At 34.9% G+C, this 16,680-nt stretch overlaps 1 protein-coding gene across 6 annotated transcripts in view; it reads left to right on the forward strand.

Moving 5' to 3' along the window:
• The window catches only part of TDRD3 (tudor domain containing 3), a 216,896-nt gene that overhangs the window by 61,357 nt on the left and 138,859 nt on the right, over nucleotides 1-16,680 (forward strand). For 3 of the 6 annotated variants that reach the window (XM_006059568.4, XM_044926882.2, XM_044926878.2), the window contains exons 2-3: nucleotides 5,017-5,101; nucleotides 9,816-9,881. The exons of 1 other annotated variant lie outside the window; for it this stretch is intronic. In XM_006059568.4, the coding sequence (XP_006059630.1) occupies nucleotides 5,017-5,101; nucleotides 9,816-9,881 (151 nt within the window). The remainder of the gene's footprint in view (nucleotides 1-5,016; nucleotides 5,102-9,815; nucleotides 9,882-16,680) is intronic. 2 more of the 6 variants (XM_044926880.2, XM_045162429.1) reach the window with 2 other exon arrangements.

Consider the following 16,680-nt stretch of genomic DNA (forward strand, 5'->3'; position numbering starts at 1 on the left):
TGAGGTTATTGATGTTTCTCCTGGTAATCTTGATTGCAGCTTGTGCTTCATTCAGCCTAGCGTTTCTCATGATGTACTCTGCATTATAAGTTAAATAAGCAGGGTGACAATATACAGCCTTGATGTACTCCTTTTCTTATTTGGAATCAGTCTGTTGTTCCATGTCCAGTTCTAACTGTTGCTTCCTGACCTGCATACAGATTTTCCAAGAGGTAGGTCAGGTGGTCTGGTATCCCCATCTCTTCAAGAATTTTCCACAATTTGTTGTGATCCACACAGTCAAAGGCTTTGGCATAGTCAATAAAGCAGAAATAGGTGTTTTTCTGGAACTGTCTTGCTTTTTCGATGATCCAACATATGTTAGCAACTTGATCTCTGGTTCCTCTGCCTTTTCTGAATCCAGCTTGAACATCTGGGAGTTCATGGTTCATGTACTATTGAAGCCTGGCTTGGAGAAATTTGAGCATTACTTTGCTAGTGTGTGAGATGAGTGCAGTTGTGCGCTAGTTTGAGTTTGAGCATTCTTTGGCATTGCCTTTCTTTGGGATTGGAATGAAAACTGTCTTCATACAGATAGTCACTGGAGCTACCCCCTGTAGGTGGACATACACTGTTCAGTTTGTCGCTGCTCTCCTCATTACATGTACATCATAGTCAGCGGTTAAGTTCAACTCAAGGGTTTTACCTACTTTCATAGGAATGAATAAAGGAAAATTGGTGCTCTTTTCCCTTGCGGTTTGTAATCCACTTACTGGTAATGGTGGCCCACTATCTGGATGTAATAAATGATATTAAACAATAGTATTTGTTCTTATCACACTTCCCTGTCAGTTGAGATTCTTGAATTGTAGTTTGGGCATGTCTGTTTTATATGTCCAAGTAACTTTAGAACGTGAGGTGAAGATAGTTTTAGTAGTGAGACCATTCTTATTTAAATATATATTCAGTACTTGTAATAGGAAACAACCTCTCCCCCAAATTGGTGGATAATAATTAGTTTTAAAGCTTTTACTTCTGAAGTAACAAGAGTTGCTCAGGATTACAAATTAAATGACTCTGAGAAAGACAGGATTTTAACATCTATTTATGAAACAAGAAGCACTTTGCAAAATCTTTTTTTAAAAATTTTGAGTGTTTATTAAGCTGTGATTTAAAATGGAATTATTTGGAGGTAAAATTAAGGAGAAATCTTAGTATATTTTGTAGTATGCAGAAATTTAGCCTTTTACTGCCTTGCTTGTCAATAAAATTTTATTTCGATGTGTTTTTAGCTCAGAATAGTAATGAGTGGTTTTGCACTAAAATCTCTACCAGAGGAGAAGAAAAAGTTGTGCCTCTGGGCTGTTTTAGTAAACAGGAGCTCTCCAGGGTTTGTTTCCTCTTTAAGGTTTTGCCCTTGGGTGTAAGTGTTCAGAGATCGCCTGTGGAAACTGATGATGATTCTCTCCCGTTACGGTCCATGTACAGATGTGCACAGGGATCAGGTCTGGCATGCCTGTTCTGATTTGCAGTGCTTTTCCCCCAGTGACCACATTAAGGCTGGTGGGTTTTGTGTTGTTTTGTTCTTCTTTCAGTTACTGTGGTATTGTGGTGAATCTTGAATCTGATTTGGGCATTACACTTTGCTTTTATCACTTGTTTTATTCACTGATGATACTGGCATCTTTAAATGTTTACAAAAACAAAAGATTAATTTGCAAATCTCAAGTTATGTGAAAATGGTCCATTATTGACAGAAGGATCACCAAGATGTTACTAGGGAGACCTGTGAATGGGGTCTCCTGTTTCTTGATAATTATAGAGTAAAGGTGTAAGGCTCAAGTCCTCTTATTTTTAAAAAATATTAAGGGTGAGGAAGGAAGACTTGTAAAACTTGGAAATTGAGACTGAGCTGTATTTTATAATTTCTTATATTCAGGAAGCCTACAGGCTTCCCTTTTTATATTTTATGGGATAGGTATTTTTTCATTGTTGTAACAATTTTTTAATTGTTAGTTAATATTAGTTTCCTGATTTTTTTACCATGGAAACTAGAACTATTCTTGTTTAATAAATCAATACTTTGGAGGCACTGATTTAATTTGCCTAATTGTGCTTTTTTGTGTGTGTTGATAAAATGCCTAGTTGATTATGAAATTGGTATGTATAGATGTTGGCTTTTGTTTATGAGAACAGAGTTACATTTCTGATATTAGCATTATTTGGTGATGGACAGGGAGGCCTGGTGTGCTGCGATTCATGGGGTCACAAGGTGTCGGACACAACTGAGCGACTGAACTGAACTGAACTGGAAAGCAGTGTGATTCCCCTGGAGGAGGAAATGGCAAACTACTCCAGTATTCTCTGGAACATCGCATGGATAGAGGAGCCTGGTGGGCTACAGTCCATGGGGGTCACAAAGAGTCAGATAAGACTTGGCACGCTCACACAATGAAAAGACTGCTACACTGAGAATCAGGACGCATTTTTAACTTTACCTTACTTAGAAGTTAGAAGTGTTGGTCACTCAGTTGTGTCTGACTCTTTGCGACCCCATGGACTGACTATATAGCCCGCCAGGCTCTTCTTTCCGTGGGGTTCTCCAGGCATGAATACTGGAGTGGGTTGCAATGCCCTTTTCCAAGGGATCTCCTGGTCTCTGACTTTGCAGGCAGATTCTTTACCATCTGAGACATCAGGATATTTTAGGGCAAAGTTTAGGTTAATATCTTTGAAAAAAGAGGCATTTTTTTCTTCACCTGTAAAGCTAAAGAGTTAAACTTTGAATACTTTTTAAGATTATTTCCAGTTTATCTGACATCCTGTAAGCTTTTAATTCTAAAAAGTTGCCTTTCTAGAAGATGAAGTATTTTATTAGTCATTGTATATTATTTCCCCACTGTAAGAATTTTGAAAGCTGTGTTTCTGTAACTACTCAGTCAGTGTTTAATATAGTACCCATATCCCTCTATATACTTTTGCTTCCTAAAATTGATCACAGCCTATACTGACCTCTCATCTCTTCCCCATTTTCCAATCAGAATGTCCCAGAATGTGTTTTATATTTTTTTTACTTCATGGAGATGCCCTTTCTGTGCATTCTTTTCCATTCCCTAGCCACTTTGAGCTCCTATAACATTTTGTTTATAGTTATTTTGGCCTTGTATGGTAGCTATTTATGTGTTATGTTATGCTTTATATGAGACTGTAAATGCTTTAAAGGAAGATATTTATTTTTCATCATCTTATTACTGATTCACACACATAGTTCTTTTCATACAAATCATGGGTTAATTAATATTTGTAGAACTAAATTTGTAAGATGGTTAGTGCCAGATACAGTCAGTGGCTGTGAATGGTGAAAAATCATCAGGGTAATAAGGAAGTGAACTTACTCATTCTGAATTAAAGCAGTGTTTCCACCATCTATGCTGCCAGCAAACATTTGTATTCCATGGTCACTCATGTACAATTTATTCCAGCCTCCTAACCATTTATTCTTAGTGACACATCTAAATACTTAATGCTTTTTTTCCTCTCTCTGTAACCCACTTGACTCCTGGCCTTCATTCATCATCGTAGTTTAGCACTGCCTTAGCAATGGCACCCCACTCCAGTACTCTTGCCTGGAAAATCCCAGGGACGGAGGAGCCTGGTGGGCTGCAGTCCATGGGGTCGCTAAGAGTCAGACATGACTGAGCAACTTCACTTTGACTTTTCACTTTCATGCATTGGAGAAGGAAATGGCAACCCACTCCAGTGTTCTTGCCTGGAGAATCCCAGGGACAGGGGAGCCTGGTGGGCTGCCGTCTATGGGGTCGCACAGAGTCGGACATGACTGAAGCGACTTAGCAGCAGTAGCAGCAGCAGCAAGCTTTTAATAGTATCTAATTTTTTTAAACACATTCTTGCTTTGATTTTTATATACTTCCCTTTCTTTTACCTCCTTGATCTTATTCATAGGCTTATCAGCTTTAATTTTCTATTGCTTTTTGTACTCTATTTTTATTTCTTTTTGCTTGCTCTTTTACTTTTGAGAAATTCATCCTTTATTTCTTAAAGGCAAATGCTCTTTGATTACTGTCTTCAGGTAAAGGTGTCTTAGAATCAGACTAAGGTTGGGAGTTGATGGTGGAATTGCTGACCATCAACTCTGGAAGAGCCAAAGTTAGCTCTGTTAGACTAGTACTCCTGTATCTTTTCAGTGGGAGGATGTCTGTGGTCGCAATGCCAGCACCAGAGTATGTAATACTGATTACAAAAGGTGCCAAATTTTAATGGGCATTTTTACAGGTGGACTTTTGTGGGGGGGGTGATGGTTGTGTTGGGTGTGGGTGAATTGGTAGAGCTGATTCCCTCCCAGCCTTTGGATTAAATAATTTTTCACCCTTCAGTTAATTATTGCTACAGATGAATGGTTGGTTTGGACTGAATAAAAGAACAAAGGGCAATAAGACAATGAGTAAAAAACTGAAAAGAGACAGGAAAAGTAAAAGATGTAAGGTAAAAAGTTGCCTAACTTTGTGCCACTTGAAATCAATAGTGTTTATTGAAGATTCTTAGGAACATTATGTTAGACAAAGGGGAGTTGAAAAGATAATGTGAGAAAGTATCTGAGAGGAAAGTTTTGTTGGATTAAATTTAAAACTATGCTGTTTTTAGTTCTATTTTTATAGCACATGTCAATCTCTAAGAGTTTACTCTGTAACTAAATATTTAAGTTGGATATTGTATTTGTGTAACAGGGAAGAGGAGCTTATTGATTCCTTAAGAAGCATATTGATGTTTAGATAGCTTTTCTTAGAAAGCATATGGATACTTTTATTAACATAATATCCCTTTAAAGACATAAAAGGAAAAATATGCATTCTCCATCCTGTTCTATCAGAGGTGGTAAACAGGGAGTATCCAGGACTCTCTGGTATTTGCAGTAGAAACATTGTATAGTAGAGAACAAAACTACTTGTAGACTTAAGAAAGTAATTTTGGTTAACTTTGATTTTAGAAAATATTAAGCCATTTATTTTATTTTAACAGGTATCTTTCAGATGAAGGCATTGAAGCTTGTACAAGTTCTCCTGACAAAGTCAATGTAAATGACATCATCCTGATTGCTCTCAATGTAGGTTTTATTTATTAACTTATAAACATTTAGAATCTGGAAGCTATATTTATGAAAAATATCTCATAGAATAAACTGGCTCTTATAAAGTGGAGAACGTCTTTCATTTTTATTGTCCATTTCAAGTTGCAGTGATGTTTGTTGAATTTGGTAATCTTATATAAGCCAATTATTAGAAATATATATTTCTTTAATGTCTATTATACGAAATCAGTGAAAAAGGGAAAAGTGCAATTAAAACTTTTTCACCTTATGATCAGTTATAGAATTTCATTACATTTATAGTAGCTATGTAATAGCAGTAAAAACTGATCATATTCATAGAAACAAATTGATATTGAATTTACATACAAACTAGCTAGGTTACAGCTTCTTGACAGTTGTATTTTTTATTTTGAAGTAACTTTTCCTGTTGATCAAAGTAGTATATACTGTACAGTATGACTACTTCAGAAAATACAGAAAAATAAAATAAGAAAGCCCAATAATTACTGTTAATGTTTTGATGCATTTTTCTTCCCTAGCTCTCTCCCTTTACCAATCTGTATAGCAGTGTCTTTTTTATAATTGAGATTGACTTTTAGAATTTTTTTGAAGAGTTATAAAAATTGTTTGAAGTACAGATGTGATTAAATGAATATTCTTTTTTCAATCTTGTGGTTACCCTAGTGGGAATTTTTTTCTTACCGCCTTTACAATCACAGTCTATTAAACAATGAAATTTATATGCTATGTTATATAATCAATGAAATTCAGAAGAGAATTACTGTCTGACAAATCCATTATGTCACTGCAAAGTAGGTTTAGCATAAAGCAGAAAGGGTGGCAACTGATAAGAACATATGAAATATAAATTAATATATAACTATAACTTTTTCTTTTCCAATTACTTAAATTTTTATTTATATAATTAAATGTGAATTTAAACATAGAATTTAAACATAAATTCTTACAGTTTTATTCAGTAAGACAAACAGGTTTTTTAGAAATTATGTGTGTTATCCATGACTACAGATGGGGATATTTATTAGACATTTTATCTTTCCTTGACTTGCACCCAAATTAGTGAATTTTATTTTCAGGAAATGTTACAAAGAATCCCAGTTTATTTCTTTGTTCACTAAAAGCAAAAGACCTAAATAGGAAAAAGGCTTTGTGACAGTCTTCTCTTCTTATGATATTTATATATGTAGGTAAATAGCATTGAGCTATCTAAAAATTGGGTAACAAACTAAATAAAATAAGTCAACACAAAGTATTTGACCTGGTATACATAAGACGTACATGATGATTATTAGTGAATTAACTTGTCTTTATAATTTTCTTTAAAATATATAAATACTCCAGTCCAAAGCTCTCATGCCGTGTAATAGAATTAAAGAAATACTTTTAATAAGGATGAAGTCTATACCAGACAAGTAGTCTAATTTTCAGGTTCATAAACTTTGAAGTAAAATCAGTCACATACAGTATTTCTGTTGAAATTTTTTAACTTTTGAGTGATTGCAGGATGTTAATCCCTAATTGAGAAAGACTTGTATTATTAATTTTTATATATAACTTACTACATATTGGGAGAATAATCCATGCACAAGCTTTCTTACCTTCTCTTCCTCCTGTGGGGAACACACTAAATTTGTTCTTTTATCTAGCAGTGAACAAAGCAATAGTATGTATGTAGAGTGTTTCCTGCCCAGGAAAGTCCATTAGGCTTTTATCGGGCTGTTCAAAAAGGTACTCTCAGCCTAGAATGAAACAAAATTCTAGACATCTCCCCTTGAAAGCAGGTGTTTACCATATCACATTGTTAATACAAATAATTTAGGCTGTGGGCCACATTTTCAGTTAGGGAATGGTTCTGGTACCAAGTTCCCAGATGCCAGCTTAGGGCCAACTTTGTAAGTGGGCCCTTCTAAAGGTAGCAGCCTTAGAGGTGCTATGTAAGTCTTTTTAGCATGGATTAGTATGTTGAAAGGTGGGAGGTTTCTTAATTTTTACTCTGTAGAATGAGGAGTAAGGATTTAAGAATAATATAGAAATTCAGCATGGAGTTTTGAATTCCTGCGTTATTCAGAGCAAAATTAAGTGATAGTCTAGTCTTAAATTACTAAATAATGTGTAATAGTAAAAATTTTAAAAGATTATTTTAAAATTTCTTTTAATATTCTGTATAGTATAAAATGCTTTGCCAAATAGATACTCTGCTGAACTTATTTGAGGAAATAAGTCAGGAATGTTGTTTGTGTGTGCACACATGCATCTTATAGGTTAAATATTTCTCCTGAATAATTAGTTATTCACTATAAATGCATTTTTGGACCCAGCTATTCTAGTGATCCTGATATAATGGCATCTGAATCATAGAATTAACTTTGATTTTAGGATGTTTAAAGATTTGGTAGGTCATTTTCATCTTGCTAAAAGAACAATGAAATAATCTTCCTTATATGTGTGTATGATACTTTAAAAGTTCTGTGAACTTTGAATACATTGTTCCTTTCAGTATGACAACAACTTTGGAAGATAGAATTGTTAATATATTTTCGATTTTACAGAGGAATAAATTATCCGGATTTAGAGAATTCCTGATATGTCATATTAGTTATAGTATACAGTAAATTGAAGTTTAGAATTTTAGTCTAGTGCTCATTTCTATAATACTTTATATAAATGCCTCATTTTATTTTACATTTTATAATTAGTGATAAAATCAGAAATGAAGGACCATGATGTATCATAAAATTTGTATATATTCTGTTTCTTTTATGTGTTTAAATATTTCATCTTTTCTGTGACTTTCAAAATAGTGATTTTTTATGAACTTAGTTGTATTATTTACTTGTTACATGCATTCAGATAATAACAGTATGCGTGTTTTATATTCACTAAACATTATAGCTAACGCTCATTAAATGCTTATTCTTTGTAAGTCATTGTGCTTAGTGCTTCACATGTATTATTTAATCTTCAAAACAGTGAAATGCCAGGATAAGAATTTTTTCCCCATATATTGCTTAGTATTGTCAAAGTAAAAATGTGTGCAACTTGAGGTTTGGTTTATAGTTCTTTCACTCTTATTGGAGACTGTACAAAGGATAAATCTGAAACATTGTTAAATATTTGGATATGGGGTTTAGTTTGCCTGGCAGTTCCATTCAGTGAATTGTACTTTAGGAATGATCCTTGCATTACATTGAGAAATAAAAGTCATGGTAGTAAAAAGACTGGAAAGCATCTGTGAGGGTTGTATAACATGTATTCTTGTTTCTTAAGCTGACTGTATGTGGATATTTCAAGTGAAATTATATTATTGTAGGTGTTCAAAGGCAATGGCACCCCACTCCAGTACTCTTGCCTGGAAAATCCCATGGACAGAGGAGCCTGGTAGGCTCCAGCCCATGGGGTCGCTAAGAGTTGGGCACGACTCAGCGACTTCACTTTCACTTTTCACTTCTATGAATTGGAGAAGGAAATGGCAACCCACTCCAGTGTTCTTGCCTGGAGAATCCCAGGGACGGCAGAGCCTGGTGGGCTGCTGTCTATGGGGTCGCACAGAGTCGGACACGACTGAAGCGACTTAGCAGCAGCAGCAGCAGCAGCAGGTGTTCAAAGAAGACTATCCTATTTCTCTATGTGTTATCCTTTTATAAATAATACAGTAATTGTAATCATCTATTGATAGTATTTTTGCCTTAAGTCTAACATAAATTTCTCCCTTATAATTTCTGTGATTGAATGCATTCTGAGTCTCTTTTCTCTTGCTCTTGAGACAATGAAGAGCTCTGTTTACTATTATTTAAGGAATTAAAAAAAAGTACAAATTTAGTTATTGAACTAACCTCACTGTCTTAAGCATCAAGATAATTTCTTAGCTTAAATAATTAGGCCTTTTTCATGAGTAGTATTTAGTTTTCTTCTGAATAAATTTCTTACTATTCCTTTAGTTTTCACTTCTTAAAGAAGACTGAATCCTTAAAAATTTTATGTAGACTGTGTGTGTAGTTGAAGTTTTATTTTTGCATGAGAAATGCTATAGCTTTGTTTATCTTAGTCCTTTTTATGTTTAGCTTTGGTTTGTTGAGTAATATGTACATCTGGATTTTCGTGTAGTCAGTCTTTTGTTCACCAGCTTCTATTTCTGAAATTTGTTTAATAAGCAAATGAAATGTTTTTACTACAGTACAGTCTTACTGTGACTTCCTGCTTTTGTAGTAAAGAATATTCTCTGGGATATTTGTATGTTATGTAGCTTTAGGTTAGGAGTATCACAGCCTATAGAGTACTGTACTTTCATGTCTCTGCATATCAAAGTTATATAGAATTTAGTTGTCGAAAATATACTCTATTTGTTCAAAGTAGTCATTTGGTTTTGGATTGTGACATTAATTTCTTACTAAGTCTATATAGTTTACATAAAATCAAGTTTTAGATTTTAATAAAAGGGTACCCAGAGAAATATGACCAGATGTAAGTAAGGCCTTATATATTACTGTTCAATTTACTGGTGTACTTTAAACAGTCTATATATGGGACTGAAAATGGTTGATTTTTACATATATAGATCTCATAATCAGTTGAAATACAAGCTACATTTAACATATAGTTAAATTCTGTTACTCAGACCTTAACTAATTTTGTCTTTTGTTTGTGAGTGAGATTAGATTTAGAGTCATTTTTCTCTAATTTTATTTTAATAATAATATTTTTATTTTAGACAGACTTGAGAACAATTGGCAAGAAATTCCTCCCCAGTGACATCAATGGTGGAAAGGTAGAAAAGGTAAAGAAAAATGTTAACTTCCTAAATTATGTTAAGTACAATAAATATGAACATCTACTAAATTACTGGAATTATTTTTTGTCAAGGAAGACTACAACTTCAAAATATTTTGGAGGGAACAAGTCACAAAGTTATCATTTGAGTGACTTCCTATATATATGGAAAATTATTAAAATGAACTTTTAAACTTTTGGTGACTTTTCAACATTTAAAAAATACTTTTGTCTTAGGAATTATAACTGTGACACACTTATTTACGTGTGAGACTTACCAGATATTGGAACTCAGAGGACCTTTTTGTATCTTTTTATATTAGTATCTGTTACCATATTTATTTAATGAACTTATTGATATAGGAGTATAAGATTGTGAGAGAATGTTAGAAACAGTTTGGCAAAGCTGTGCATTTGGTTACTGCTATCATTTTTCATAACTTATGTATTTATGTTATGAATTTTTTCAGTGATTTTTTGAAATACAAGGATACAGTTTTTGGATTTTAGATGCCAACTAGTCAGTCTTTTGGAGAAGGCAGTGGCACCCCACTCCAGTACTCTTGCCTGGAAAATCCCATGGACGGCAGAGCCTGGTAGGCTGCAGTCCATGGGGTCGCTAAGCGTGGGACACAACTGAGTGACTTCCCTTTCACTTTTCACTTTCACGCATTGGAGAAGGAAATGGCAACCCATTCCAGTGTTCTTGCCTGGAGAATCCCAGGGACGGGGGAGCCTGGTGGGCTGCCCTCTGTGGGGTCGCACAGAGTCGGACATGACTGAAGCGACTTAGCAGCAGCAGCAGCAGTCAGTCTTTTACTTCTTATTCATTTATATTCAATTTCTTATTTTTATTTGAAAATAATGCAAACTGTGTCAATCAAAAATTTTTATATGCTGTTGCTCACTTTTTGAATTATTAATGAACATCTTTATAATTTGAAATACTTCGAATGTGTATGTTTTGAGTTTGAGTAAGTATTCTTATCATTTTAATACTCATGTATTTAAGATAGTTGCTATACCTTAGATATTTTAAATTTTAGATAATTTCAAAAGGTCTATAATGTATCAACATTTTTCACATTTTCTAAATGTTGGTCCTCATATGTGATAGGTGGTAATCATTTAGCTGGAAAGAGAACAAGAGTTTATAATCTGCCCTAGCTTTTGAATCAGATACTCAAGACAAGAGAGTTCTACAGACTCGTCAGCAATTCATTTTAATGTTTAACAATATTCTATGTAAGCGAATTTAATTGTATTTTGATCTAAATTTCTTATATTGCAACTTAAGTCCGTAATATCTTCTTTATCGTCCCTCAGGGAAATGGAGAACATCTGGTTACCTTCCCTTGTGAATAATTCTTCATATACTTGAATCTTGTAAATGTCACTGCTACAGGTTTCTTTTTGTTAAAACCATCTATCTTGGTTCCTCTGTTTATTCTGTCTCAGGCGTTCTATTCATCGTCATTGCTCTTCTCAGAGTCCTCTCCAGTTCCTTGCATTTCATTTTCTGGTTGTGGTAGTAGTTCTGACCTCAGTGTGCATCAGAGTCATCCTGAGGCCTGCTACAACACAGAGTGCCAGCTTCCCACCTCACCCACTGCCATGTTTCTGACTCCATTGAACTGGGAAAGAGCCTGAGAATTTGTACTTTGAACAGGTTTCTGTGGGATGTTGATTCAGCCAATCTGGGAAACATACTTAGAAAACCTCTAGGGTGTAGAACTCCAAATTAGGCAGCAGTCTTGGACAGGTCTGATGAATGCAACAATTCCTCACAGAAGAAGTAACTAGTATCAAAGCAGTGCCTGTGTATCCTTATACTAGTCTATTTAAGAAAACTAGCATTCTGGATTATTGATTTTCCATTTTTTCTTTTTCTGTCTTTAAGGACTCTCAGAACCTACCACTGTTAAAAGCTCACAGGGAAAGGTACTGCAAGAGTTTTCTCTGCTATCTCCAACTTCTCAGAGCATTTTTGCTTCAGAAAATTTTATAAGTAGTCTCTTTAGAATTTCCTTTGAATATAGCTAACAACAATAAGATATAACTTAGAATATTTGAATCTAGAATTTTCTATACCAAATTTTATCCTTTGAATTATTCTTAATGCTCATGTGGCTTTAGTTTGTATGTAAAATGAGAAGATACAAAATAAGCCCTTTCACATGAAACAGAAATTGAGTGAGCCCTTTTCACATGAAACAAATCTCTGTTCCTCAGATTTGATTATATTTTCCCTTTCATTACCTGCTTCTGATACCAAATATAATTCTCTTCACAGTATTAGTGAAGATGTTTTGAAAATTAATTTTAATAGAAGTTTTAGAAGCCAACCCACTGGAGTTACTCATTTGTCTTTGGTTAAAATTTCATACATTATATAAAAATATATCTCCAATACTTTGGCCACCTGATGTGAAGAACTGGCTCATTAGAAAACACCCTGATGCTGGGAAAGATTGAAGGCAGGAGGAGAAGGGGACAACAGAGGATGATGATTGGATGGCATCACCAACTCAATGGACATGAGTTTGAGCAAGCTCCGGGAGTTGGTGATGGACAGGGAGGCCTGGCGTGCTGCAGTCCATGGGGTCACAGAGTCGGACACAACTGAGCAACTGAACTGAACTGCTTTTAGGCAATAATAAATGTTCAAGTAATATATATTTTTGACATGAATTACTTGTGCTCTTTGTCTATAAAGTAAGACTAAAATAGTAAAAGTTACTTTATTTGTGCCTTTATTGGAATGCTTTATTACCCAGCACTTTAGCATGTTATTGGTGACAGAATCATTAAGACATGGCTCTAGACACTAAATTATGTATAACTGTTGTTTAAAATAAATTTTACATAAAAAATTTAAAATAAAATTTAGTTTAATCTGTGCATAAGATAAGCAGAGTATTTGAATAAGTAATCTACCTGTTCCTTGATCATGTCAGATTTTGGTATTAAATAATAATATTTTCTAATTTTCTTTTAATAATAATAAAAAAAAGAATTAAAGAACTGGATTACCTAGTGATCTTCCAAATAAAACATGCTAGAAACTAATTGCAAAAACTAATTTAGAAAATTTAAAGTGTGAGATAGATTAGCTATCTCAGGAAGCAGAGACAGTTTTGATGAGCTTCAGATACAACGTGGAGAGGGAGAATAAAAAAATTCTGGTAACATACTGGACGGATACAGATTTTAGAATTTTTCAGCTGGACTTAAATCCTTATTCTTCCACTTATATTTTTGTGACTTCTGGAAAGTTATTTAATCTTGCCAGATTTTAATTTTCTTATCACTCAAATGTTATCTCCTTTATGACATTGAAGAATTAAATGAAAACCTGTGTGACTACATTGTAAATGTAGTGCAATGTGTATGACAAATATTGAGCATTATGAGACATTTAGGATAGTGTTTTTGTCCTGGACATCTAAGAATGCATGAATATTTATTACCTGACTTGGGTATCTTGTTACTGAGAGATCTCCAAGTGAAAGTGAAAGTCGCTCAGTTGTGTCCAGCTCTTTGTGACCCCATGGACTATACAGTCCATAGAATTCTCCAGGCCAGAATACTGGAGTGGGTAGTCTTTCCCTTCTCCAGGGTATCTCCCAACCCAGGAATTAAACTGGGGTCTCCTGCATTGCAGGCTGATACTTTACCAACTGAGGTATCAGGGAAAAACGGAACCCAGTAAATGAGGTAATGTGAATAGATGCTTCATTATTGACTGTGTTTTGGCCTCAATCCCTAATGCAGAACTTTATTGCTTGAGCTAAGTTGATCTTAGTACAATGGAATCAAAGTAGGCCAGAGTCCTTCTCTGACAATTTCCACTAAGTTTCATGCCAGCCAGTGATATTACTACTTTTAAGAGAGACGAAGCCAAAGCAAAAAGAATTTGAGAGCATTTGCCCCAGCTTTAAGAAGCTAATATTTAATGAGCAAAAGAAGAGAGAAGGCTGTCTTTTTACAAGCTACTTCCATTAGTCAAGTGTGGGCGCTTTTAAAGGGCTGTAGTCCTGTGTCTTACAACCCTCTTGGAAGCATATTTATTAGGTCCAGGGCTCCATACAATGTACTAGAGATTCCTCAAGACAGAGGAGCAGTAATGCTTTTTAGAGGTAAAGTAAAGGAATGTAGAGAAGAGTCTTCAAACTTCCTCTCCTGAGAAGTCAAAAGTAAATGCTTATGATGATGCTGTGTATTGTTATTATCATAATTAATAAGACTTAGATATGGCATTTTCAGCATTTGGAAAGGAGGCATGGAGAAGGCTATGGTTTGATAAGAGAGATGGCAATAGTTAGGAGAAGACAGTTAATCCTGGAACACTGAATCGATATCTTTTTTGCTGTAAAGACAAACTGGGACCTTCAGAAGGGCATTGTTACCTAGAGTTTGAAACTGAAGTTTTAAATTCTATTAATTATCACTGATTATTTGGGGAGGAAGTAAGATGGCAAACTCTTGAGAGTCCCTTGGACTGCAAGGAGATCCAACCAGTCCATTCTGAAGGAGATCAGCCCTGGGATTTCTTTGGAAGGAATGATGCTGAAGCTGAGACTCCAGAACTTTGGCCACCTCATGCAAAGAGTTGACTCATTGGAAAAGACTTTGATGCTGGGAGGGATTGGGGGCAGGAGGAGAAGGGGACGACAGAGGATGAGATGGCTGGATGGCATCACTGAGTCTGAGTGAACTCTGGGAGTTGGTGATGGACAGGGAGGCCTGGGGTGCTGCTATTCAAGGGGTCTCAAAGAGTCGGACACGACTGAGCGACTGATCTGATCTGATCTGAAGATGGCAAAAATTACAAGTTAATTTTGTTTTTAATTAATGTAATAGTTTTGTGCACATTCTTTTCTCTTCCCTCCCATTCACTTTTTAATAGTATTTTGCAGTTCACATGTTTTCTCAATAAGGTTGCTCATAACTTTGATGCAAGGGTTTCAGACAAATTTAAAAAGTGGTGAGAGTGAGAATATGATGACTTTTCTCCAGGCTTCTAAGCCTAAGCTAGATTTTCCTGTAGGCAGTTTGTGTTTAATTTTTAGGCCATAAAATTTTTTTAGCACGGAGCAATATGTGCCAGGAAAGCCATATACTGCAATTTTTGAATTTTTCAGGGCAGGCTTTGTATTTCTAGATATGACAGGGCCCTAGAATATTTAGCTTCTCAGCTAAAAATCATGGAAAAAAAGTCATGACAGAAAGGAAGTAAAACATATACTTACTATAAAACTGTTTAATATTTGTTGTATTCTTTTTCAAGTTTAATATTTTGTTTGTAGTTATTTTCATAGCTTTGCCTTTGAACCAAGGTGTAGAAGTTAATTATAAAATATAGGTTAATGTAAAAATGCTTTATTACCAATCCAGGTATGTGAGGACTTTTATGCATTATTGTGGAGCCCTAACAGGAAAGGCTTTTCAGATCTGTGGGGTTTTTTCCATCTAAGTTCTAGGACTGACAGTTTGTATGTGCCTTTCTAAAGACCTAATTTTGGGGATAAAATTGACCTTCTGAAAGCCTCAGCAACACCAACATCAACCACAAGATGGCTTCACTGGCTTAAAATTCAAACTGAATGCCCTCTTACTGACAGTATAGAACTTGGATGTTTTTAAAAAGAAAAATAATTGAAAAATGTTTTTAAGTTTTAATTTAAATAAATTGTATCATGTTTCAAATGTTAATCTGTTATGTGCTAAATAATATGTTTTACCAGTGTTTCTTTTAGTGAGTTATTAAAATTAAAAATGCATTTTTAATTTGAGAAAAAAATGATTACTGAAACTGATTTTACCATGCTTATTTATAAGTGCTTATTGGTAGTTATTAGTAGGACTTCTGTGGAGTTTAAAAACAGTGCACAAAGCAATATGTATAGAATATATATTAGACTGATACTCTGATAATTGAAAAACAAACTGTTCACTTTGTTTTAATTCTCTCAGAGAACAAACAGCTATAGAGGTGAAGGATGGAAATAGGAAAATGACACACTGGCATGAGTGTTACTTTTGACTGGAGTCTCACAGTGTTTTTCTTGTAATTGGTTGGCTGCAATTACTTTGATTGAATAAGAGCAAATTATGTGCTGTGCTATTGCTTTGATGTATAAATCGATGCTTTTTCAGGCGATCTTAAGGGAAAACCTATTCAAGGTTATGGTCTTTTTGTCAGGTACTAGAAGAAGGCGATGGCACTCCACTCCAGTACTCTTGCCTGGAAAATCCCATGGACGGAGGAGCCTGGTGGGCTGCAGTCCATGGGGTCGCGAAGAGTCAGACATGACTGAGTGACTTCACTTTGACTTTTCACTTTCATGCATTGGAGAAGGAAATGGCAACCCACTCTAGTGTTCTTGCCTGGAGAATCCCAGGGACGGAGGGGCCTTGTGGGCTGCCATCAATGGGGTCGCACAGAGTCAGACACGACTGAAGCGACTTAGCAGCAGCAGCAGCAGGCATTTAAAATGCCTTGTTTTTAAATTTTCTAAGAGGTAGAAACTTTTAGATCTTCTAGTATATACCATATTATGATTCAGAAAGTTTTTCATTATTATTTATCTGTTTAAACTCTTGATATATATGAATATCCCTTGAAAAATTTGAGATCGGGATTAGGGACTACCTTTCCAAAGCTATTTCTTTCAATTTCTTTTGCTTTTAACCTGTTTTCTTCTTGACCTTTTTTGGTACAAGCCGCTAACTTACCTAGGAGAACTCTGGTTTTCGGTAAACACATCTCCTCTTTGTCTTTATTAAGAACCTACTTTATGACA

Source organism: Bubalus bubalis, chromosome 13, assembly GCF_019923935.1.
Source record: "Bubalus bubalis isolate 160015118507 breed Murrah chromosome 13, NDDB_SH_1, whole genome shotgun sequence".
Taxonomy (NCBI): domain Eukaryota; kingdom Metazoa; phylum Chordata; class Mammalia; order Artiodactyla; family Bovidae; genus Bubalus; species Bubalus bubalis.